Raw genomic sequence first — 22568 nt, forward strand, 5'->3', positions numbered from 1 at the left:
TGCCAGAGGGAGGGAAGTCGTGTCGCTCTGCTTGCTCCCTCCTGTCTAAGATTTCTGCGGGGTGGAGGGTTCGGGATGTCACTGGTTTGCTCCTTCCCTGTCTCCTTCAGGCAGCCCTGGGCCCTGGTGGGGATCCTAGGAGGGGATCAGCTCTCCACAGCAGAAGATAAGCGGGAGTATCACGGGAATGGAACAACGGGGTTAGCCATAGCCAAAAGAGATTTCCTCACCTACGACGGCACCCGTTTCACTGTTACTGCTTTCAGTGGGTGGATAAAAGGTTCGGTCTTCCCTGACAATTGCTTGTCTTCTGTTGCTTTGCTTTTTTCGGCTGCTGTAAATCTGAACAATGAAATGATAATCATATCATAATCTTTGGCTCACTTGGACAGTGACCAAACTAACAGCAGTTCTCTCTCAAAGTAACATTTTATCTGCCCACAAAGAGATGGCACTGGCATAGTTAATGGCTAGAGCACTTCTATCATGCACAGAGTTATCTAGACAAAAATTAAATTGGTATGCTCTTCAGTTAATTGCATGATTCTGTCATGTGCAACTGTAAAAATAATTGATTGCTTCATTTTTCAGGGGTGCCTCATAATGGATTTAAAGTGGAAGTGACCAAAGGTATAATTATTCATCTGGTGGACGAGGTTACAAGTTGGCTACCTGGTGACCGTATAGTCATTGCCAGTACAGACTATTCTATGCATCAGGCTGAAGAGTTTAATCTCCTTCCTTGTCCTGAATGTAAAAGTAATCAAGTGAAAATTGATGGTACGAAATATTTTTATCAAACTAATTGTTTGTAGTAACTATTTACATTGTCTCATCTTTTACATTCTAATTACCTTTTTAACACATGGGCACATATGAGAGCTGAAGGGCCCAATATTATACTGGGACTTGGAAGTTTGTCCAGAGGCAGCAGTCCTCTGTAGAAATCTGAGGAAGTGTTGATCTCTTCTGGGATCAGGTACTGGGCACATCCCCAGAATTGGTGATTTCTTAGGTGAAAGGTGTACGCTTACTCAGAACAATACAATAACAAATACACTGTGCTCACTCTGAATTAAAAGGTTTGTGATTTCCACAGGTAACCCACTTTATCTTCACATGGGAGAAGTCATAGATGGTGTCGACATGCGGGCAGAGGTTGGTCTTCTCACTAGAAACATACTTATTCAAGGAGAAATGGAAGACGCCTGTTATGGGCAAAACCAATGCCAGTTCTTCTCTTTTGATACATTTGGAGGACACATAAAAGTGAGTAACTTTTAATGCATGTGCTTGTAGGTGGTTTCAGATGGTTCCTTTCCTTTGTAAACAAGTGAAAGGATTAATGCACGAAACTAACATTGTGTCTGGGGGAAAAGACATATCTGTCCATGAAGAAGGGGGAAGTTTGTTGGCCTGTTTTGCAATGGACTTGCTGTAAGTTTGTTCCATTTTCTTCACTGTGTCTGCAAAAACATACCCTTCTATGGGTTAGAGGGGATCCTTTAGCAGCATTGCTGTCAGTAGAGTTAATGTGAAGTTAGTTCACAGGGTACCACTGAAGAAATTGTGCTTTCTGCAGAGCACACCCGCTCCCTCAGAGAAGTGCTGGATCTCACCCTGTTATGCTTCATGTTCTAGGTGGAGGTGCAGTCTTGCTGTGGTGGGGGCTTTATATAAAACTGCTCCTCCACCAGTCGGTGGAAATCAGGGAGCTAAAAATCACTTAAGAGTAAAAGCTGCCAGGAAATAGAGCCTGGTAGCAAATGCTCCCCCTTTCTGTAGTTGGCAGGAGTACCGTGTCTGTCACTGCTATTGCTAAACACTGCACATGCTGTTTGGCAGCTGCTCCTTGGCAGCCCTGAGCCCGTAGGTGTGCAGCTGCTGGCACAGGGCTCTGCAGGTCCTGAGCTGATGTGAGTGGAAATAGGGAGCTGACACTTCCTCCTGGGATCAAACCCCATTTTACTCTGTAAACATATTGCCTGATGAGAGAAAAAAAGCCCAAACCCATTTTTCTTTTTGTGTGTGTTTCTATTGTAATGCTTTACTTGGATCTACATTTGTCTCAACAGATCCTAAGGAATTTTAGCTCTGTTCACATGTCAGGAGTGGAATTAAAAAACATGGGGCAGCAAATCCTAGGCAGTTACCCTGTGCATTTTCACTTGGCTGAGGATGTGGATGAGAGAGGAGGATATGGACGCCCAACGTACCTCGATAACCTGGCTATCCACCACTGCTTCTCTAGGTGTGTTGCCATACATGGAACTCATGGCCTTCTGGTAGGAGACATATTTTATTAGTACCAAGTTCAGCTCTTTGCTTAGCCAGTGCTAAACAGCACATACCACTTGTGATGTAAAGAGAAATCAGAACATTGAAATAAGGCATCTTTTACCCAAGAAATATACCAACTTCTCAACTTTATTTGCCTGGTGTTGGAGTTAGGACTGTTCCTCTGGTAGTGCAGTTCTTTGAAATGAATGTGAGGTTCTTAGCATAACCTAATTAATATTATCAAAGGTGTGATCAGATGTAGTGAAATCTTTGCCTTGGTAATTCCGGACAATTTGTGATAACAGGAACTTTCATTTAAAATTAAAGCAATGGACTTTAAATGGAGTTGGCTGAAGCAATGGACCTTTAATTTTCAATGGTGATAAAAAAAGACAGGGGTTGTTCAAGTCAGGGCAATGTGAAATATATCCAAAAATGTTCACATGACAAAGGGAATGAAATATGAGCAGGACAGACCCAAACGACCGCTTCAGTGCCAGAAAAGACCTCAGGAACTTGGCTTTGACCTAGATCCTCACAAGGGCATTGTAAAGAGGAACATAAAAAAAAAAGAAGGCTTTAACAACAAAAGAATCTCAGCTGGAAAAGAGAGATTCCTGCTCCAGTCCCAACATGTCCAGTTGCTGTGTGCTCTGCAAGACCCTGTGTGGTGTTTTGGTATCTGTGGGCATTTCCTCTTCACCTGGTGTGTGCTCACCCAGAGACATTCTCTGAGTTATCCATGACCTCCTGTGTTTTTCCTGACAACTTTTTCTCAGTCCTGGAGGTAAAGCTGTGTAAGACACAAAATACATGTGCTCTGTGTGTGAAAAAGTCCCCCTGAAAGGATGCATTAATGAAACTGGGATGCTGTACCATTTGGGAGCACTGTTCATGTATTCTAAACTTGATTTATATTGTCCATATCACTCACAATTATTAATTGCCTTCTAATATTCATCATTTACTCTGTCTGCAGAGCCTGATTCTGTGTAGAGAACCCTTAGGTTGTCAGAAGACTTGTCTAGTACATGTGGATGTAGTTTATTTCTTTTTCCTCCTGTGGGTATTAAACCTCTGGAATTGAAGTAACCTGCCTAGAATGAAAAATTAAGTTTTATGCTAATAATGGTCTTTTAAAGAACAGCATATGGTCTTGCTCTTTATCAGAAAGGAAGTTATCAAAGGTTCATCTGGATATGTGGGACGAAATAGTTGTGAAATCAAGACTCAGAGTGTGAGATTGAGCCCTACTCATGTGATTGCTGTGGGCTTTGAGTCAGTGAATCAGTGAATAGATTTTAAATATGTAATTTAAAATATGTGATTCTGTGGAAGAAATGTGGTTTTGATATATAGTCATTAAGAAAAAGAGTAATTAAAATGTAATAAAAAACCTTGCTTTAAAATGAATTAAAATATTTACAGTTCCTGAGAAGAGTATGTGTATCAGAGCAAGGCAGTCAAATAACATAGAGGGCAGTTAAATAACATCTGATGCTTCAGCATCAGATTATGAAACTCCAGCCCTTGAGGCAGAGTAAACCAGAGAGGTGGTTTTCCCCATTCCTGTCCTGAGGGTTTAGAAGACGTAATTTTTAGAGGGACATTGGTTGGTACTCTGCTGTGCAGGGGTTATGCAGAGCTGTCCGCAAGGCCCTTCCCCATCTGCTGCTCCACGTGCCAGGCTGGTGCTGCTTTGCAAGCCAGCAGCAGCTTGGGTTCCTCACGGAAGCTGGAAACAGGCTGTGACCTGCCTCTGTGGCCAGACCCACGTCAGGCATGTGCAGGCTGCTGCAGTCTTTCATGTCTGATGTTGCAGTGCATAAAGGTCACTTATATTGTGTTGCTGAACTATATATAATTCAGTGTTTAGAGGCACCTTAATCATCTGCTGTTGGACACAGCAGCAAGGCTGCAGCCTGTGCTGTGGACAGTGTTTCATGCTGGCACACACAGTAATGTGCCACTGTGACAGTGCTGCAGGTGGGTGGCTTTCCAGGCTTGTATTTTCTTTTGGTGGTATGCTGGAATTGACTGGGGTTTTGTTCTGATATGTGGACCCTTATCTTCCAGTGCAAATGGAAGTGATCTTTTAATCACGTTATTTCTGGTCAGGAGAGTGATCACTACAGTGTCCTGTGTGTAACTTTTCAGACCTGCCATGCAATTCTGAAGCTGGGACTAATCATATTAATTAAAGCTAAAATCTGGTTTTGGATACAAGTCTGGTTTTTCATGCAGCCATTTGAAGCACAGATTAGTCAAACTGCAGCTAAATGCAGAAGAATGAAACTCTACAATTGAAATGTTGTTTAAAACAATGAGTGGTTTGTTGCTAGTGTTCTTTCCAAAATTAATCCTCCGCGACCTCCTTAGATCAGCTTCTGCCCATCATTTGGGAGAGCAGAAGTAGCCAGGCTTATTGATCTTAGCAGGCTGGCAGAGACAGTTGCACTTTTGTCTAAATCCATTTCCTAGATCTGTATTTCCCAGACTTGGCTGGCAGGGAGGGACATGTTCAGTGTTGCTGTACTTAGGTTCTCTGTCACTCTCCCTGCAGCTCATTCTGAGGAGCTGTACCTGTGTGCAGGGTCAGTGGATTTCCAACACTCCATCAGTAGAGCTGGGTATCTGTTTGTGTTGTGGTGTATTTTTAACTCTCTTTTGAACACCTCATTGAGGCAGAAACAAGAGCAGCAGATGAAAAGTCAGAGGGGTGACTGCCAGGAAAACAATGAAATCCAGCAGAGATATACCTATGGGGACAATACTGTTTGTGACTCCAGATGTTATGTACAGTTGCAGCCCATTAAAGTGAAATTACAGGATATGATTCTATGAAATGGATTTATTTCAAGTATCCCTCTGTATACAAAAATAACCAAGTAGGTTAATATTAGTTAATCTTGCAGTCTAACATAGACATAACTGACGTCAACAGGAATTTTGTGTGCCTGGAGAGGGAATATATATATGCTGACAGGGATCATTTGAGTACAAAGTTAAGATTTCAGTAAGATTTAGTAACAAATAGCTGGTATTTTAACTAGCCTGATCTAGTATTTAAATTTAAAGGAAGGATTTCTGAATTTATCTTCATAAGACTGTACATCAAAGGAGGATTGTGCTAAGTCCTCTTGGTTGAATTAGGGTTTAATGCAATATCCCTGAGCATGTCAATTAATATTAAATAGACTGAAATGGTAAAATATCATCTCTGCCCAAGATGATCATTACAGGAATGAAGTGGCCAGGCACCTTCTGAGAATGGAGGAGAAAAACAGAAATCTCATTAATATAATTTACTTCACATTTAAAGAATTTCTTATTTTATTTTGGAAGTGTTGCAGTCATGAAAATTTCTGGATTAACCATGCCAATTTGTTGGTTTATCATGCGAGACACACTTATATTTACGTATCTTTATTCATCTAGTCACTCCATGACACTGACTCAAATATTCTCTTTTAGAGCTGAGGGCGGTTTTAAATCAAGTACTTTGAATTTTTCCTTTAATTATGCATGTGATCTTCTTCAGAGTAATTTTAATAGCAGTTTTGCTTTATCAGATCAGTCCACAGCTATGCACACTGCATGTACTTCGAGTCAGCTCAGGGACTGATGGAGGCACCTCTCGCTGTGCAGAGGGGTATCAAACCTGCTCCATCAGTGTTTTGGGAATTTATTGCTAAGCAAAGCACATCAGCTCCTACTGTAGCCTGTATCCTTTTTCCCAGGTAAAAGACACCATTGGCTATGACACCCTGGGGCACTGTTTCTTCCTGGAAGATGGGACGGAGCAGAGGAACACCTTTTATCACAACCTGGGCCTCCTCACGAGGCCGGGGACGATCCTGCCTTCGGATCGCAGTGAGCTCATGTGCCTCGTCATCCGCAGCCACGTCCATGGGAATTACACTCCTGTGCCAAGCACTGACTGCATGTAAGTGCTCCAGGAGCTGTAACCAGGTTTTGCACTTACATTGTGCTTTACAACTGGGTCTCGAAGACTGGTGTGGTGAAACTTCAAAGGTGCTATTTAATATGAAATGAGAAATTGTAGCTTTTTCTACCATTTTTCATTTTAAAACTTAACCATGTTTTGCTTGCAAAGATATCTACTAACACCTGCATGAATCCTAGGCAAGGAATATTTGCTGGTGGTTATTCCTGTCACTGTTTTTAGAGAATCATGGAATCACAGAATGGCTTGGGTCGGAAGGGACCTTAAAGATCATTTAGGTCCAACCCCCTTGCCATGGGCAGGGACACCTTCCACTAGACCAGGTTGCTCAAAGTCCCATTCAGCCTGGCCTTGGACACTTCCAGGAATGGGGCATCCACAACTTCTCTGGGAAACCTGTGCCAGGGCCTCACCAACCTCACAGTGAAGAATGTCTTCCTAATATCTAATCTAACCCTGCCCTCTTTCAGCTTAAGGCCATTTCCCCTTGTCATATCACTCCAAGCCCTTGTCAAAGTCCCTCTCCAGCTCTCTTGTACCACCTTACAGGTACTGAAAGGTACTCTAAGGTCTCCCTGGAGCCTTCTGTTCTCCAGGCTGAATAACCCCCAACTCTCTCAGCCTGTCTCCATAGGAGAGGTGCTTCAGGTCTCTAAATCATAAATATGTCAGAGCACTTTGCTTGTTTCTGAACACCTTTCAATTCTTTCTGAGTACGATGTTAAAGGCTCCATGAAATCTTTCTGATAAATGCAAGTTTCTCCAGCCCTAGTATAGACTGGCAACACAGTTTTGCAGAGGAAATTTGTATTTTCATATTTTCTGTAAAAGAATGCAGCGGACAAACTCTACTTAACTGAATTAATTGCAGTTATTGTTGCTGAAATGCTAAGGTTTCTTGTGTGGTTATTACAGAGTTATTTTACATCTCTTCAGTGGATTTTTGATTATTTAACAGTTAAGGTGGATAAAAAATGTTTGAAAAATCTCTACTTAGAATGATCAAATTAATTGGTACAGTCATGAGAGGAGGTTTACAGTGTTTTTACATGTGGTCTTTATTACTGACAAAGATGTTATCCAATGCAGTAAGACAACAGATGACAATGTTTTCATAGCTATATTGGCTTCTGTTTGTACCACTACTGATCTTCCCTCTGAAGAAAAACTCCTTACTCCTTACAGACATAAAAAATATATCTCCTTAATCTTCTGCTTAATGGGTTATTTGTGACTTGCAAGGAGAGTTGTTTTGTTTTATTTTGTTTTCCACAAAAGCTTCAGAAATTCATAGAGAATCCCCTAACTCCTGCCATTGCCCCTGAAGTTTCAAAACACAGACCAAAAGTTTCACTTTCAGACATCTTCCAAAGCTGTTTAAATTAAAAAAAAAAAATAATCTGGGTTTCCTTCAGCTGCATTGAACAGAGCATGGATTTTGTGTTAATGCTCTCATATAATTTACAATAGGTTCAGCATGTGGTTCCATAAATGACCATGTCTGACATTACTAGATGGTTTCTTTTCCTTTAAGAGTGTCATTAAAAGGTTGTGGGGAGTTTTAAAGTCAATAGGAGAGTTGTGGCTCAAGTCCAGTGCAGTGCTATGAAAATGTATCCCTTCCTGTTTGGTAACTGCTTAGGATCATTTTGATTTTGGTTTTTCAGGGCTGTCAGCACGTTCTGGATTGCAAATCCAAACAACAATTTAATAGAGAATGCAGCAGCTGGTGCTCAGGTAACCATTTAATGGCAGAGCTATGCTTCACCTCCAGTTCCCATATATTCCACTTTTATTGGTGTCATTAGTGTGAGGGCAATAACTGTAACATTTAGATATGTACTTTTGCAACCTTTGTCTCTGTTAAGAACTTCAGTTATTTTAAGATACTGTAAGTATTTGCCTACACTCCTCCACTGACTTCTCTCACAACTGTAACTGGAAATGGTATGTGATGTCTCTTAGCAAATGTTGATTTTTATTAGTAGTTAATAGTTAAATGCTCAATCAAATTTTATATTTGTGTGTATAAATATACACTCTCCTTGTATTATCCTTTATGTTTACCCAAACCGTGTTTGTGTTTAATATGCCTGTACAGATTGGCTGTTTTCTAATACACCACATGAATTTCACCCACAATAAATGCATTTTTTAAATCCATGTGTGTGCTCCCCAGGGACCCACTGTGCATGCCAAAAGATAAACTGGGAGGTGTAAGAGTCATGGGCTTGTGTGTCTCCCCAAGGATCCAAGTTTGGCAGGCTCAGGTTAGGAATCTGGCCAGCACAGTGTGAAATCCTAAATTCCCCAGATAACCTGTATCATTAATTGCAAGGTCCCATTTCTCAGACCTCCCTTTGTCTTCTAGGATGTCGGGATATGGTACATCTTCCACCGGGTTCCCACTGGACAGTCTGAGGGGCGATATCCAGAGGGACAGGCTGAACATACCCCCTTGGGAGTATTTTACAACAACAGAGTCCACTCCAATTTCAAGGCATGTGGATGATTTTTATGTTTCTATCAATATAATAGTATGGCATGGGGCTGACCGTGTGTGCTTCTCTGAAATCAGATGATTGTGGGTGTCTTACATTTTGATAAAATTCTTTTTAACACTATATCAAGACACAATCAACTTTTGGGGGTGATGGTCTTTTTAATTATTAAAGAGGGAGCTGAGCAGAACGAAGGTCTCATTCCAGGCACTTCAGTTGCATGGCTGCATTAGAGGGGATGTGCTCAGGCCATAGGTACACCTACTGCTAAATGAGATTTAAGGAAAGACAGGCAGCACACTGAGCACTGCTGTTGGCTACAATGGTGCCAGGATATAGGGGGATGAGCAAAAGTCCTTTGTGCCAGGGCCTGCTCATCATCTCTGGAAAATGAGACCAAAAATTCAAGGGTATTTCCAAGAAAAGCACTTTCCTCTAATATACTGTTTACATGAAAACATAACCTGTAAGTTATAAAATGCATTTTTAACTCCTTTCTCAGGATTCTATATTGAAATCAGTGGTGTTCTGTGTGACTTGTATATTTTACATCTTGGTCTAGGGCAGTTGCTGCTCTTGCCCAAAGCCTGTAAGTTGGCTACAGCAGCTCATGTTCTCTTTTGACTGTCAGGGGACTTGTCACTTGTTATTTGAAGCCTTAATTCTTAACAACACTCTTTTTCCAAAAAGTTATCAAGAGCTTGGCAGAGCCCCTTATTGCTTTCTGCGAGGGAGAGAGAGAGTGGGAGTTCAGAGCCTTGCTTTAGGTCAGAAGACAGCCCAAGATGCTGATGCATAACATATGGCAGGGCAGGCTCTGTCCTGACTTCAGCGTGCTACATCCTGTGCTAATGTCATGCTGAGCAGTGCCAAGTGACACCGAAAGGGAAGAGAAAGCCCAGGCTGCAGGCGCTCCCTGTGCCTGCACGCACTGGCTGCCCACATTCATTGATAAAAATCTGGGATCTCCGGTCTCTGTTGAGCGATTTGTTAAAGTAACTGGAGTCATGTGCATTTTCAGGCTGGTTTGTTTATTGGAAAAGGAGTAAAGACGACAAGAGCCAACGCTGAAGATCCCAGAGAGTATCTCACTGTCGATAATGCCAGGTAAGCACATGCTGTATGGCTGAGTATTTTGGATGGTTGTATTGCTTCTTGGCTTCTGCATTGCATTTAGCAGATCATTAATGCCTCGTTATGGCTGGAACGTCTGAGAAAAGCACACAAGCTATCTCTCATGTGCAGAGGAAAATACTCCACAGATATGCACTGAATTGTTTGTGTTATTGCTGACCAAAAAGGACACACATGCACTTGGGGTTATGAGGACTAAGCAGTGAAGCATGTGAAAGAGGATTTAGATCTCATTAGTCCATTACTGAGTTTGTAAACTCTAACATTAATTACTAATTACTTAGAAGAACTTACATCTGAGACGTGATGTAAGAGACTGCTGAGGTTGGTCTAGGATTAATGAAGAAAATAAGTAGCCTCAAAGGTTTTTGTCAACTGCTTTGAAACCCCTGAGTTTCCTTCACAGGGTGGAAGGAGGTAAATTAAGGCAGTTTTCTCACTCGCTGCAGTCCTATGGGTGTATGTGAGGAGGTTGTGACAGAAATCAGCTGCTGCTCCTGGTCAAGCCTTGTTTTTTTCTCTCCTCCATTATGCCCTATCTATGCCACGTAGGATGTCCCCATAAGGCTGAAAGGAAAGGATGAGTATGTGTCCCTTGTGAGACTTCCCTGCCAGGATCACTCCCTTGGGCACTGAGGAGACATGTGCCTCAGTACATCAGCTGGAAGAAATGGGAGGTGAAGGTAGACTCAGATAAAGCAACAGTGATTTTTTTTTCCAATTTGTCCAAATCTACCATTAACAGTCAGTATGGCGAGAAACGGCCTGTGGGTAATTGAGATGGACCCAGTTCCCAGGGTGAATCCTTTTTTCTTTTGACAGCTTCTCTTTCAGCAGACAGAGAAGCATATGGAGGTCTGGTCTGTACAGGCAAGGAGAGCAGCTCCAATTACTCTGTTATCTTTGCTGAATGAGATTTTTGAACGTGCCTAATTGATTTTCTAGCACCAGCACAGGGATTCTCAATGGCCCTTGTAAGGACATCTACAAAAGGACCCAAGTGACTTAAGAAAAATGTTTTCTATGCCTCTAAATCACGTTGAATCAAACTAAGGAGTAGCTGTGGGCCAATTGAAGTCTAGTGAGAAATCACCTGCTCATTTCACTGGGGCCAGAATTTAATCCTTATTAATGTTTCTTGTTTTCTGCTTTGTACCAAAGCACAGAAATGAAATCAGGCTAATGACTCTGATCCAGACCATATCACCTCTTTAGATCCACCATGCCAATATTTGGAAGCCAAACAAGGTCTACTGGGCACAACTGCCTCTGTCTGGGGTCAATTCCTGTGTCTCCTGTGCTGTATTAACTAAACTTCTTGCTTCAGGTTTCGCCCACATCAAGATGCTGATCCTGAGAAACCACGAGTTCCTGCTGTGATTGATCACCTTATTGCTTTCAAAAATAATGACCATGGTGCCTGGGCCAGGGGTGGTGACATTATTTTCCGCAACTCAGGGTAAGTTACTGTAATGACCTGTTCTATCATTCCCCTCACAGCAGACATAAATAGGTCTGTAGGCCAAATTCACTGCAGACATTCCTCATCATTTACACTATTGTGTTTCTTCTGTCCCAGGTTTTCAGACAATGGAATTGGACTCACTCTGGCAAGGTAATTTCCTAAAATAGACTTTCTTCCCATTATTTTTCCTCAGCGTAACATGCTCAAGAATAGAAGCTGAGACACTCCCCTGGTAATTAGTATTAGACAGGAGAAAAGCTCACATTTCCCTCTCAGACCACATCAAGTTGTCCCTGGGCAGCCATTAATACAAGGGGCAATTTATTCTTTCTCTTTGTCTCAGCATATCTGGGGAATACATCATAATGGCTGGATATTTCCTCCTGAATGGGAGGTCCTGAACGGGAGGTCCCGATGCTGAAGCACGAAGCTACCTTGGCACTAACTTGCTGGTTTCTAAACATACTTCAAGGCAGCTTCTTATAGCAGTGCATGCACCTTCTTCCAAAATAAAGAAAAACTCCTTCTGTGTCTGTGGTATAATTAAAAGTGTTAATTAATCAGCAGTGCTGTGCTGCATGGTTACATGGTGTTTCTCTGCTTGCAGTGATGGGACTTTCCCGACAGATGAAGGCTCCAGCCTGGAGGTTACACGCTCAATTTTTGTTGGAGAAAGCAGCAACTTTGGCTCCCAGGGAGGCCAAAACAGCTACTGGGGAAAAGGGGCAAATGGAGAATACAGAACACTGCCCAGAAACAAGTGAGTTATTCTTCTGCCATTTCTTCCTGGCGTGAGTATAAGCTAGAAGAAAAGCCTTAGGAATTAATGTCACTACTGATGAGTAATTTATACCAGGTGTTTAAATTACTGTACAGGCCAGAAATAATAAGCATCCAAATAAACTCACTCTTTAGACCAACAACTCGAGAGCATTCTTGAGTTAATGTGTTTGATTTAGTTTTCTCCTTAGTTTATTAGTCACTGGAGAATGGATTAGACAATCTGAGATATACCATTGGCTTTTGTGTAGTGCTTCAGTAGCGCGGCGTTGAGGTGATGGTGCAGCTCCCATACACCATGACACCCTCCCTCTTGCAAGTGTAGCTGGGAAAACACGGCTGGTTTGACAAAGGAGAAATCATTTTTATAGCGTCTTCTTTCTTTTTTGACAGCTGTATGTTATTTTCCATTTTCAGCAGCACAGCCTCCTCTCTAGCAACTACAGTGCCTACCCCTATCCTCACAGCAAGGTGTGCTTCTCCAAGCCTAGATTCTACCTTAATGTTTGGTTTTGGTAAAGCTTACCAATTATTAAACCTTCCACAAGGTATATAAAATTAAGTAATAGGCAGTACTCATTAGATATGCCATGCACACAACCCTGACTATACATGTCTCGACCATAAGTGATAACAGGAATGGGATCTCTGTGGACAGTAAGAATAATCAGATCTATCCTCAGTTATTATTGGTGATTTTATTGAAATTGAAAAAAACCCTCTTTTGCAGTTCAGACAAGCTCTAATCACATTTTTAAGCAACGTGCTCTTGGAAAGGGGTACGACAGAACATCTGATATCTGTCCTTCTGCACTTGCTTCCAAGGAGACACTTGCCTCCAGGGAGTCTGACTGCTATCATTTTCCAGTCATGCTCATGTTTTCCTGAGAAATCTGCCTGCCCTGGAACAAGGAACCTGATGGCAATGCTGACATACAGCCCTTTGGGTCTTCATCATGGTGATGAACTCCTGGGTGGCTGGGGGCAAGGACTTTGAGCTGCTTCACCCCAGCCTGCAAGCCTTAGGCAAGCTTATGAGTCATGTTTTTGGCTTTTGAGCCTCATCCTGTACAGGATCTTCAGCAGAGTTTCATCTTTCCTGTGTGAGGAGTCTTCAGATACCAGTTTTGGGAAAGAAAAGGTGGTTTAGCTGCTTGTTAATATCCTTCTATGCTGTCAGAAGACTCGGAGTTTTCCTAAACTTTTAACACAGGACTGTGTTGGTATTTAAATCTCCCAGGACATTCCCTATTCGTGGATTCCAGATTTATGATGGGCCTGTCAGGATGGCAAGATGCACTTTCAAGAAGTTCACCCCAACTGTTGACAGACACTCAAGTGCCATTGGATTCTTCATGAAAAACTCCTGGCAGATCAGCCCCCAGAACAATGTGTCGCAGATCCTGATGGAGAAAAGTGTAAGTAAGAGAAACAGAAATGTGTTCTGTTAGATGTGCAGGTTTTTGAAGTTTTTAGAAGTGATGAGAGATCTATCCCACAGCAGGATTTCCAAGCCGTGGTGCTTGTTACATTGGTACATGCCAACAATTTATTTTGCAACACTTTTTTTTTTCTTTTTAAATTAATGAAGGTTATTTAATAGGCAAGTAAAATATGATGATACCTTATGCCTGGGCAGACATACATAAAATAATTGCATTGGAGAAAGGTTTTACCCTGTAACCAGAAGACCCAGAACACAATTCTTAGCTGGTGTAGCACTGCCAGCTGCTGAGGACCTGGTGAGGACCTGGCCTCAGAGGCTGAGAGGGTCACACATGAGATGTCAGGAGCTGGTGAGCTGCAATACAGTTCTTCTACAGAAATAGCAAATGCACTTAGAAGCAAAGCCATGACCCAGTTTCTGGGATCAGCTGTGAAATTCCTGTTGAGCACAACAGGGACTTGCTTTGAGCTGTGACAGCAGAATGAAGCTCTGTATCTCTGCCTTGGCAGGAGCTGTAGGATGCTGAGCAATTCCAATCCTTGTCCTGGATTCCTGCAGGGATCATGACCCTGGACACTTGGCTTGGGAAATGACGGATTCCACCTGGCTGGCTCCCAGGGGTCGTGACCTCTCCTTAGATTTTTTTCAGACAAGGTCCATACTTGTTATGATGTCCATGAACTGTAGTAACTTTGGCTTGAGGTTTGGCTTTATCTTGAGGAAAATTTCCACTGCTCTGAGATTGACCAATATCACCCCCTCTGACAAGCAGACAGTTTGTGTCCCCTCCCTGGTACACTTCAGACCAAGAACCAGAGGGTATTTCATGAGAGGATGACGTTGACTGCAGTCACTTGACTGCTCCCCTAAAGAAAACACAGTTAGTGTATTTTGGTAAGGAGATCTTAGTTACCTTAGATGCTTTATGGAGCTCTGGAATAAGGGCTAATTTGCTGTACCTTCTTCATGTCCTCCCTTGGGGAAATGGTTATGAGATGGTCATGGGGAACATGAATGAGAAAATCAACCTGAGACTGGGGAGGGGAACCTAGAGAAAAAAAGTCTGATCAGTGGAGTAGAAGAGAGTGGAAAATTTCCTCCAGTAATGGCTGTAGGACTCTGTCCACCAGAATGGTTTCAGATGGTTGATATCTATGAACATTACACCTTGAATGGCTGAAAATGCAGCTCTTTAATACAGTCACACCATTTGAGGTCAATGAGCCTGTCAAATATCCAGCATTTTTTTGTCTGAGAGGCAGTTTAGTACTGCAAAGTCTTTAAGATACAAGGTTTTCAAAGCAAAAATGGCCTGAAGACATCCTAAAGTCTTCTGTAAAGCAAATTAAAGTAGTGGAGTGTAAACCTATTACAAAAAAAACCTAAACAAAACCAAACCCTAATGACACTATCCCAAAAATTATTTATTGTGTGTACATTTCCAAAAAATATCCATTTTTAAATTTGGTATTTTACCAACTTAAAAAACATCTATATTTGTAAGCACCTGCATCCCACCAATTTTCACTTTGATTCTGTTTTATCTGGATTCAACCCAGATGTGCTACATCTGATTTCAGACTTGAAGGGCCACAGCCAGTTTATTGTTGTTCATTGCTATATGGGTTAATATATCTTCGACTTGTTAAGATAGAACCTGTAGACAATTTTAATTAATTTTCCATCTCCAGGGTTCATTTTATTACTTTTTAAAGGGTGGCTAAGTAGTAATTCCCTAAAGGACATCATTTTACCACAGTTTTTTAAGAAGAAATTAAACATTACTGCAAGTTTTATAGTGATGACAAAACTATTAGTCATCTGAAGGAATAATTGTATAATTAATCAGACTAATCAGAAGATTGGTTAGAAAACAAAATAATAAAGCCAGTCAGGTCTTGTTTAAATCCAACATAAAAATAACAGTCAAGCAGAACAGAAGACCTAAACATTACAATGCACAAAAAGTATTTCTAGTTGCCTTTCCTTTGACAAAGCTAAATCTGTGCATTTATCATGAACAACACCACTGCTAGGCTTGTTTGTTTGTTTGTTTTAAAAAGAGTGCTTTAAAAAAGTTATTTCAAAGCAGTGGAAAAAGTAGCTGGTTTTAACCCAGTTGAGATCATGACTGATGGTTGTGGTCTCCTGTAGATCTGTCAGTCAGCAGGAGCTGGAGAGCTCGAGGAAGATGGCACAGCCCAGAACAGAGACATGCCCAGACAGAACACAAGATCTCTTTTTATTCACAAAAAAGCAACTCATTTATCCCCCATCCATTTGGGGCACAGGTCCTGTAGAGTGAGGTGAGGAGTAAGAGGGTGCAGATGACCTTTTGGGCTCCCATGAACAAGACCACCTTCAGCAGGTGCAGGAGACTCACGAACTCTCCCAAACTCTCACGAGCTCTTTTTACCTCCGCTGCTAAAAGTCCCTCTGGTTATTTTGTCCCTGCAGCCAGGAGCTCAGGGTGGATTCAAGCCTATTCTACTCCTACCTGTGCCAGCACTACGGCATCTCGGAAACTATTTGTGCCAAAGGAACCCCAGCAGTCTGTGCTGGAGGGGGTTGTGGTCCCCAGAAGAGCCCACAGGGACCAGTGCTGACTTCTGGTTATGGAATAGCGACTCCCATGGGATTGCAGTCCTGCCTGGCCAAGAGATGGGCGCTTCCTAATGTTGACTTTACTATGTTCAGCCTGAGTTGTCTTAGTGCTGAGTTTCTGTGTTAAAGCAAACAGTTCAGGATGGGAAAAAGAAAAGCAGGCACTGAGTTAAAGTCTGTTATCTCCTAAAAATGAGGGCAGAAAAAAAATTATCCCAACCCTACAGAGACGCCTGACCAAAGGGAACTTGGCAGGGTGAGGGTTTGCATCACTCCAGCAGAGCAAAAGCCATGGGGGCAGAGTCCTTGGGTGGTAAAGCAGAGGAAGAGTCACACTGGATGAAAATGGTTTTCTTAAAATGATAACAGCAATACAGTGGTATGGTATGTCTTTTATTGGCAGTTTGTGCCAACACTTGAATTTTAGAAAAAGTTGCAAGTTTTTACAAATGCTTTCCAGTACATTATTATTTTTTAATTTAGAGAGTGCAGTCGTCAGGTCTACCCTGCAGGTGTGTTAAATGCCTGCCTTTGGACAGGCTGAGTAAGCATATTCCTAAGAGATTACATACTCACATAAACATCATCTGTCAGGTCTCCCTGTCAGGCTTCAGACAGGTAATTCAAGTAACCTTTATACCATAGCACTCTGAGGCAATCCACACTTAGTGAAAATTAGGTGTCTGAATAGCAGTATGGTATCTATACATGACCTGTCTCTGCACCCTCTTCTAGCTCATTCCTAACTCCATGTGAACATACCTGAGGAGCTGAGTTTTTGTTCCTGTGTGTGCACTTAGAAAAAAATATACAGTGCCATAGCTGTAATTACAGACTCAGTTACACCCCTGTCCCACAGTGTACCAAACTAAGGTAACCTTGAGGCTTATATAGGAAGTGCCACTGCTCATTAACATTTCCATTTAATTTCTGACTTTCAGACTTCTTAGAGGAGAATGTTAGAGATCAGAAATAGCATTAGCACCAAAACTGTCTGCTGCTGGATGGAAACACTGAGAGTGTTGATCAAATGTAAGCTGTACTGGCTGTGCCTTCCTTTGGTTTGAAGTGCAGCTGACTTTGTTCTCCTCCCCAGTGAAGTGCCTGTTTTCATATTCAACTCCAGAACTGCACTGTCACAAAGTATTTATAAGAGACCTTTGAGCTGCAGCAGTGTTTACATTTTTTAAAATCTCCTCTTTTATAAATTACAACAAGAGAAAAAAACCAACTTTTGGGATCCTCCTACTTTGCCAAGTACCCTTTTGGGAAAAACTTCCTGCAGTGCAGTAAGAAAACGTTCTAACAAACTCAAAAACACACATTAAATTTCCATGTGTTTGAACCTCCTTTAAAGGAGACTCTTTCAGGTGTTTATTTATGAGATTCATACTTAGACAAGAAGGTGGCAGGAAAACAGTTCTAGGCTTCAATTTAATTTTAAAGGAATAAAGACTTTTATTCTGCAAGCAGTTGTTGCTGCAGTGGTCATTCTTTTTAAGGCAATGGGCATCCCATCTAACTCAGAATCACAATAACCCTCCTATTCTCCTAAGCCCTTCTGTTTATTATTGTTAAAATAAAGCCTTTAAAGCCTTTAGTAAACTTGCAGCCTAATCCTGCTGACCCTAATTCTTACTCATGTGCACAGTCCAATTAAAATTAGTTGGGCTAAATGGAACAAATTACAGTCCTTTGGGTCGGCGTGATCCAGTCGCTATTTATGCTGTTTGCTTTCATGCACACTGCTGCCGGATTCATTTGGAATGCTTGACCTGGAGTAATTATTTTCTTGATTACTTCAGAACTTAATCTTCACAGACAGTAATAATTTTATCTGCGGACGTTAAAATATTCCATGGTTGGGTTTTTTTGGTTTGTTTGTTTTTTGTTTTTTTTTTTTTTTTTTTTTGCTGAACATCTGCAGTTTCCTTGTTTTGCTGGATTTTCATATCAGGGCAGATATTTTTACTTAGCTACTGAAAAATCTTGAGAACAGAGATAATGAGGATAATGCTGCTTCCTGTTATTTCTATTTCCTAAAAAAAAAAAAATTCTTCATGGGATATATTAGAATGTGCACAAGAGCCAATTCTGAGAATTGCTGTCACTTTTAAAAGTTTTATAGGGCTTTAGGAGGAACAATTAGAAAAAAATGACACTCACAGAACCACTAAGAACAGACATGGAAAATATATGAGAAAATTCCCCAAATATCCAGTAATTTTTGTTTCTTTATCAAAAGCTGTGATATTCTTCAGTAAATTTCCTAATCATCCAGTACTTCCTCCACTTTCAGGCATCCTCTTCCTTTTGCCACCACTCAATCTATTGCTGTATGACTTTAAGCAACACATGGTTGTGGGGGTGTCCAGTTTTTGTGAAAACATCTCCTAGGATTAAGGAACAAGAGGGAAAACCAGCATGGCTGGCATTTTTTTTCTAAATAGAAAAGGCAAAACAAAACTCTTTGCTCAGACAACAGAGCTCTCCAGTTCCAGCTGTACCACTGTTTTGGCTGTTAGAATGCTGCAAGCGCAAGCCCTTACTTTGAGCTGACCAGTGATTTTTCATCTTATTTTCTCCTCCAGGTGGGACTGAAGGTGTTTTTTGGCAGACCAGGCCAGTGGTTTGGAAACAATGACAATGACGGTGACAAAATGTCAATCTTCCATGACCTGGATGGCTCAGTGACTGGGTACCCAGACACCTTTGTGGGCAGAGCAGACAACTACCTGCTGCGTCATCCCGGGTGTCTCACTGTCCCTCGCTGGAATGGGGTGATGTGCACAGGGAAATTCGCACAGGTAACGGGGGGCAGTGCTGGCAGCACCACGGGGTGTGCAGGGTGGGCATCCTCAGTCTGTGAGGGGTGATGGAGTGAAGTGTCCTCAAATAGTCTGTGAGATAAGAGCTGAATGATAAATTTGGCATAATCTTACTCCTTTCAGTGTCCTCTGCCTAATTCCAAATAGTCAGTAAAACTCCTGTTGTGCAGTTGCCTGCTATAAGGAACCACATCTCCTCCCATTGCCCACAAGAGGCTGCAAGGTGAAATTGTGTTGGAGGAAAGTTTGGTGTTTTCTAGTTCCAGGCATTTGTCCACTCTGTTGTGGGATTCTAGTGGACAGTTCTGGTGAATCAAGTTTCAGTAATGGAAGATGTTACTTCTCTGGTACACCCTACTTGTGTTCAGGATGGTGAAACAGGTGGTTGAGATGAAAACTCCCACTTATTTCCCATCCAGAAATCACTGACTGAAGGATGGTCAGCCTTAGGTCAGGATGATCTTAAACCTTAACAGCAGTGAATATCCAGGGTATGTGTGTCACCTTAAGCTAAAAGAAATTGTATGTATTTGCTTTAGTTGCACAGCAGAGAGCAGGAGTTGCTATTTAAGTATCTAAACATTGGACTTAAAAAAACCCTGGTGTGTTTTGGCTAGGCAGAAACAGGACTGGGCTCCTCTGAAACACACCCATTGGATTAGGGTTTTGTCCTTGGCACTTAGTTTTGCTCTGTTTCTCTAGAGAAATGGTCAACCCTACTCTAGCAAACCAACAGTTAAATTCAGAATTGCAAATAAGTAGGCATTTATACTTTTATTTCTATTAATATACTCCTGGTTATGGCACTCTACTTGGTGAGGCAGTTTTTCCACCATAGAAAATTTCCTTGGCTAGGTTTAGGCAAGCATAAACATTTGCTTCTCTGGGATCCATTACTTACCAGAGTTTTTCAACTCATCAGCATCCAGCAGGATGAGTAAAGGTCATATTAAATGCTTCACTTTATGGGTTTTGGGGAGGGAAATATATGTATGTGCAGAAGAAGCATGTAGAAGAAATTGGTCCCGTGCAGCAGGGTTTGATTAATTTGAAAAGTATAATTGTCAGAATATTTCAGCTTAACTCTGATTCTCAGCACCCTGAGTAAGTGGTGATTTGTTTGCTTGCTAAATTCTGAGTGTCATACTTCAGATCAAAAGCCTAAAACAGTGAATCCGATTATAGAGAAAGATGGTTTGCTTTGATCTTAGCAACTTTATTACAAAATCTGTTTTTCTTTTCCTTTTCATGTAGCTCTGGTAGACAAGAACTTTTATTCTTCCCTAGTTCAAGCAGGTGAAAATGTCCTTTCAGTTGAAGGAAATACTGACTCCAATGTTACTGCTGAATAGAGCCCAAGATAGTCAGTCTAGGGATGGGCTACTTGGCATGGAAAACTGAGATCCAAGTCCTTCAGCTAACATTGCAGGCAAATCCTTTCTGAGCTAAGTGCCTAGAGTACAGTTAATTCCTTTCTGCTTGGTTTCTTTCATTCCCATTTCATGCTCCTCTTCTCCTGGATGTAATTTGCCCAAGAAAGGAAACGCCTGGGGAAAAACAATTCCTCTGGCAGTGTTTTTAGCTCCAAAAAATCCTGGGGACAGGCTTTCCTGAGGGTGTTTTAATCTGGCAGCTCAGGCTGACATTCCCACCCTCTTATGGTTAGTTCTTGGCCTTCCTCCTCACTGTCTCCAACCAGCATCATGCCATGTTTCCCATGTGGTGTCCAAGACCTTCCTTGAGCAGGGAGCACTACATAATATCTCATGCTTAGGCTTCTTTGGTAGCCTAAAAAAAAGGCTACCAAAGAAGGGTTCTGGGACCAGCTGAAAATCATGAAATTCACATAAGCAAGGACTATCAGGTCTTTCTGTCCTCCCCTTTTGCTTCTGGAGCCTGTAAGGTTGCTGTTGTCCAGATAAGACCAACCCCTTTGCTCTTTAATGATAGTTGAAACTCTCATGTTGTAATGTAAATAAAGCAAGGCTTTGAGGAGGAACATTAAATAGAGGGAGACTCACAGGGAAATCCCAAGAGCCGTCAGCACCACATCTTCTGGCAGTCTCTGTGAGTCACTCAGATTCCATCATCAGGGCACTGAGATCCTTGGTATTCTGTCAACCTCCCTGTTGCAAAAGCCAGTAATAGAAAATGTAGGGAGAGGCTCATTTCATAGTTCTCTTCATGCAGGTGTGTGAGATTTCCAATGGCACTGAACTGGGACTCCTTGGCACCTCCATTACTTGTTAAAATGTAAATTAGATTCCTGAACCTTTTCTGATTTTTATATAAGTTTTAAGACAAGTGCCTTGGCTCCCACTGGGCAGTTGAAACTGTGCACTTACTACTTGCCCACAGACTTCACAGCAGCTCACGAGGGGAGGTTGTGGAAATTCTCCTTTTTGGTATTATTCTTTATTAAAATAAGCAGAGTTTTTGGCAGTATGTGCTATTTTCTTTTATAAGCTTAAGAAGGTGTTAGACAGTCATAAGAGACTGCCACATAGCCAAATTAGTGTCAGCTTTGAATTAACAAAAAATTGATGCCTTGAAATACTAAAATACCTTAGGAAATGCTGTTGATTTTGCACCAGTTCACTTAGTCACTACCAAACTGCAGTTGGCTGAAATAGAAATTATTCCATTTTTGTTAACTCTGTTCTTTCAGTGAATGTTTGCAATTGCACTGATCTTGCACCTCCAAGGTTTTGTGGACTGGGTATCTCTGTGGCTGCTTTTGGTACTGATGCTCCCAAATGTAAAGCAAGCAAGAGATGCAGGACGTAGCGAGTGGGGCTTTTCTAACCACAAGGAATCCATACAACCCCAGGGTATCTGTGGTACTTGAGGATTATCAGAACCTCACAGACTGTGAAGAAAGAAAAGCCTGTGAGGTGGTGTCTGTTTTCAGCTTATGATATCTGTTTTTGGACAAAGATGTCCAATTTCGATCTCTGATGTACACCAATTAAAACTCAAAGTAGTTTTCCTGCTGTCAGTGACACCCCAGCATGTCAGAGAAAGCAAGCTACATTTTTTAATTTCTGCAAGAAAGAATTTTTAAAGTATTTACTTGGAAATTTCGTCAACAAAAGGTTTCTCCCTTAGAAATTAACCTTTTTTGAACAGTCAGTCAACCAGAAAGAGGATAGGTTTTGAGCTTCTCATTATTAAGGTGTTTCTCCCCAACCTGATAGCTGACAGCACCACAGAACAAAAGCAAGGGTAAAGAAACTAGAAAGCAAGAAAATGTTTTCTCAGAAACCAAGACTGTCAACTCCAGTACTTTGCATGTTGCTTATCTTCATACTCAGTATCCAGTTGAATAGCAGATTCCTCTGAATTGTAAAGAACTTATCTTCTCAGTTTCACAATCTACTCGGGAAAACTGCCATGTAAGCACAGGGAAATCTGACACATCTCTTTAGCATGAAGTGTTAAGCAGCTAAAATAACAACTATGTCCATTAAACCATCTAGGCAAGTAGAAGGTTCACATTTTATAACATTTTAACCAGCTTTTCTTCTTCTATTACATTAAGTTGTCACCACTTCTCATATTG

The 22568-nt window shown here is 41.5% G+C and overlaps 1 protein-coding gene across 1 annotated transcript in view; it reads left to right on the forward strand.

Moving 5' to 3' along the window:
* The first annotated feature begins 75 nt into the window (after positions 1 to 75).
* LOC103759114 (cell surface hyaluronidase-like) overlaps positions 76 to 22568 on the forward strand; it is a 45930-nt gene continuing 23437 nt past the window's right edge. The window contains exons 1-13 of the mRNA XM_029958784.1: positions 76 to 280; positions 592 to 780; positions 1100 to 1269; positions 2076 to 2285; positions 6021 to 6226; positions 7915 to 7984; positions 8619 to 8747; positions 9770 to 9855; positions 11210 to 11341; positions 11462 to 11497; positions 11955 to 12107; positions 13368 to 13545; positions 18770 to 18985. Of these exons, the coding sequence (XP_029814644.1) occupies positions 76 to 280; positions 592 to 780; positions 1100 to 1269; positions 2076 to 2285; positions 6021 to 6226; positions 7915 to 7984; positions 8619 to 8747; positions 9770 to 9855; positions 11210 to 11341; positions 11462 to 11497; positions 11955 to 12107; positions 13368 to 13545; positions 18770 to 18985 (1980 nt within the window). The remainder of the gene's footprint in view (positions 281 to 591; positions 781 to 1099; positions 1270 to 2075; positions 2286 to 6020; positions 6227 to 7914; positions 7985 to 8618; positions 8748 to 9769; positions 9856 to 11209; positions 11342 to 11461; positions 11498 to 11954; positions 12108 to 13367; positions 13546 to 18769; positions 18986 to 22568) is intronic.

The sequence above is a fragment of the Manacus vitellinus genome, unplaced genomic scaffold (assembly GCF_001715985.3).
Source record: "Manacus vitellinus isolate BGI_N305 unplaced genomic scaffold, ASM171598v3 scaffold_16_pilon, whole genome shotgun sequence".
Taxonomy (NCBI): Eukaryota; Metazoa; Chordata; class Aves; order Passeriformes; family Pipridae; genus Manacus; species Manacus vitellinus.